The sequence below is a fragment of the Sinocyclocheilus anshuiensis genome, unplaced genomic scaffold, assembly GCF_001515605.1.
Source record: "Sinocyclocheilus anshuiensis isolate Anshui unplaced genomic scaffold, SAMN03320099.WGS_v1.1 scaffold87, whole genome shotgun sequence".
In the NCBI taxonomy this organism is placed as follows: Eukaryota; Metazoa; Chordata; class Actinopteri; order Cypriniformes; family Cyprinidae; genus Sinocyclocheilus; species Sinocyclocheilus anshuiensis.
The window spans coordinates 565,580-568,507 of record NW_015549609.1 but is presented as its reverse complement, the minus strand read 5'-3'; the positions used below and the strand labels follow the sequence as shown (position 1 = coordinate 568,507).

General features: G+C 36.6%; 1 protein-coding gene across 1 annotated transcript in view; it reads left to right on the top strand.

Annotated features, from left to right (window-relative positions):
• LOC107659096 (protein transport protein Sec24D-like) overlaps positions 1 to 2,928 on the top strand; it is a 30,586-nt gene that overhangs the window by 21,014 nt on the left and 6,644 nt on the right. The window contains exons 15-18 of the mRNA XM_016447926.1: positions 108 to 278; positions 403 to 499; positions 1,418 to 1,563; positions 1,850 to 1,988. Coding sequence (XP_016303412.1) covers positions 108 to 278; positions 403 to 499; positions 1,418 to 1,563; positions 1,850 to 1,988 — 553 coding nt within the window. The remainder of the gene's footprint in view (positions 1 to 107; positions 279 to 402; positions 500 to 1,417; positions 1,564 to 1,849; positions 1,989 to 2,928) is intronic.

Genomic DNA, 2,928 nt, shown 5'->3' with positions numbered 1-2,928 from the left:
TGTGTGTGTCTGTGTGTGTGTGTGTGTGTGTGTGCGTGTCTGTCTGTGTGTGTGTCTCTGTGTGTGTGTGTATGTGTCTCTGTGTCTGTGTGTGTGTGTGTTGTCAGACTCTGTTCCAGCCTCAGCGGGGTGTGTATGAGCAGCTGACTAAAGACTGTGTGGCACAAGGCTGTTGTGTCGACCTCTTCCTGTTTCCCAACCAGTTTGTGGATATAGCCACCATGGGCGATGTGCCGTCACACACCAGCGGCTCCATCTACAAGTACAGCAACTTCCAGGTACACCATAACATGCACATAATGAAACACAGGTGCTGTGAACATTGTTCAAAATAAAGATGAACTCTTTTGTATTACTGCCCTCTTGTGGTCAGACCTCGAACCTTTATTTTTCTCTTTTGAGGTGGAGGTAAATGGTCCGCAGTTTGTCAGTGACCTCAGGAGAGATGTGGAGAAGTCCATCGGATTCGACGCCATCATGCGCGTCCGTACCGGCACAGGTAATAACAAACTGAGAGAAGTACATGAACAATGTGTAAAGTTAATCATACTATATATGTAAATCTGTGGTCAGATTTGATTTGATTTTAATCTTTTTGATAGAAATTAATACTTTTATTTAACAAGGATGCATTGAATTGGCATTGGCACCAAATTTTCCCCAATAAATAGAAATGGCCAAATTTTCTCCCTCATTATTTGAACTTCTTGAACTGTTCCGCTGCCCTCAATTATTTAGCGCTCTGTTTGTTTTTAGGTTGACAAAGGTTTAAAAGTGACATTTTTAGAGAGCAAGGTAAGAGGGAAGTAGCAAAACATTTAATATTCGACCACTGTTTTAAGATAGAAATGTTAAATGACCGACAGTAATATCCAGTGATGCAAACTTCTTGACTTTTTTCTCGAATATGGCCATTTTTAACTGGATATATTGTATCATTTATGTGCTTCATGTAGGCTAATTCCTAACTGAATGTGACAAGACAAGAAACATTTTGTGTTTTCAACATGTTAGGCATACAAATAAAAGTGCATGTGTGCATATTTTAAAATATTACTTGCAAATAGTTAAAAATGTTTACTTCCAAACTAGAATTAGACTAGTAAGGGATTTTACAAGACTGCATCTTACAAATGGTTGTTGAAGGCAAAAATACATGAAATGCACATATCTGTGAGAAAGTGATGTGCTCGAGCAAAACTGGCACTGTTTTTGGGATCAAGAACCCCGAAATTTGTAAAAAAAAAAAAAGTATTGGATGCCTGAAAATGTCTGTTTTTAATGAATGGCTGTTTGATCAACTAAATGAAGCCTTGAGCATAAGAAACGTCTTTCAAAAACATTAAGAAACGTTTGAGTGGTAATGTATGTATGGCATACGCTTTTCCTAACATCTGCATGATCCTCGTCATTCAAGGCTTCAGGGCAACAGATTTCTTTGGTGCCATATACATGAACAACACTACAGATGTGGAAATGGCAGCAGTGGACTGTGACAAAGCCGTGACGGTCGAGTTTAAACATGACGACACACTCAGCGAGGAGTCTGGAGCTGTGATGCAGGTCAGGCTTCACGTATGACACTGAGCCCTGAGACGATCACAAGACTGGCAAAAATACAAAAAAACAGTCATTGGGAATACTTAATGCAGCAAAACTGGTCAAGACACTCTTGACAGTCAAAATGTGTTTTGTTGCAAAACTGTTTTGCATCATCAATAACAATGTTTGATGCATAGAATTGTTCAAGTGCATTTGAATCCTCATCGAGCCGTTTTGATGTGATGCTCTTTGAATTAACTTGCTGTCAAGAGCAACACAAGTGAGTTTGCTTCCTCTGGTTTCCCAGTGTGCTCTGCTCTACACCACCATCGGTGGACAGAGGAGGCTGCGGATTCACAACCTCAGTCTGAACTGCAGCTCTCAGCTGTCTGAACTCTACAAAAGCTGCGAGACAGACGCCCTCATCAACTTCTTCGCCAAGTCAGGTGACCGCCTTACCAACTCTTACAGGAATGTACATGAAAACGTCATGCAGTTGTTACAGATTTACTCCAAGCTGTAACATAATGCTAGATTTTAAAATGTACCAATCTGTAAAACACTTGCTTTCTAGTAGTATTTTTTCGTTCTGACACTATCTGATTATTTGTTTATTTTTTATACTGGTTTTATAGTGAAACAAAGTGTACAGTCTCTTCCAGTTATGTGCTTATTTTAATTTCATTTTTTTTTTTATATATATTTTTTTTATTTATCTTTATTTTTTTCTCAGTTTTCTAATCACCTAATATTTACATTTTATTTTATTTCACCTTTTTAATTTTTTTTTTAGTTAACAATAACAACACAGCTGTGCAGAAACAATTTTCTTGTCATTTTTATAAATTTATTACCTTTTATTTTTAGACTTTTTTTTTCTTCTACACCGTTTCCCTTATTCATATTTTAATTATATGAAATAGATTCATGCTTTCTGGAAGTATTTTTCCTTTTTTTGCCACCAAAAATTCTTCACAGGCACGTTTGTTTATATATATATATATAATTTATTTATTATTAATGTATTAGTTATTTATCTATTTCTTAATTATTTATTTATTCATTTGTTTATTAATTAATTATTTATTTATTTATTTATTTATTCATTTATTATTTATTTATTTATACAGATTTGTTAGTTTTTATAAAATAGTCAGATTTGTTTTATAGTGGAACAAAGGATACTCCAAGGATAATGCATTTAAAAATGTATCATGAGCTCATGGCTTACAGTCATTGATTGTGGTGGATGCTGTTATCCTGCAGCGTATCGGGCCATGCTCACCCAGCCACTGAAGACAGTGAGGGAAATCCTGGTTAACCAGATGGCTCACATGCTGGCCTGCTACAGGAAGAGCTGCGCCAGTCCCTCAGCTGCCAGCCAGG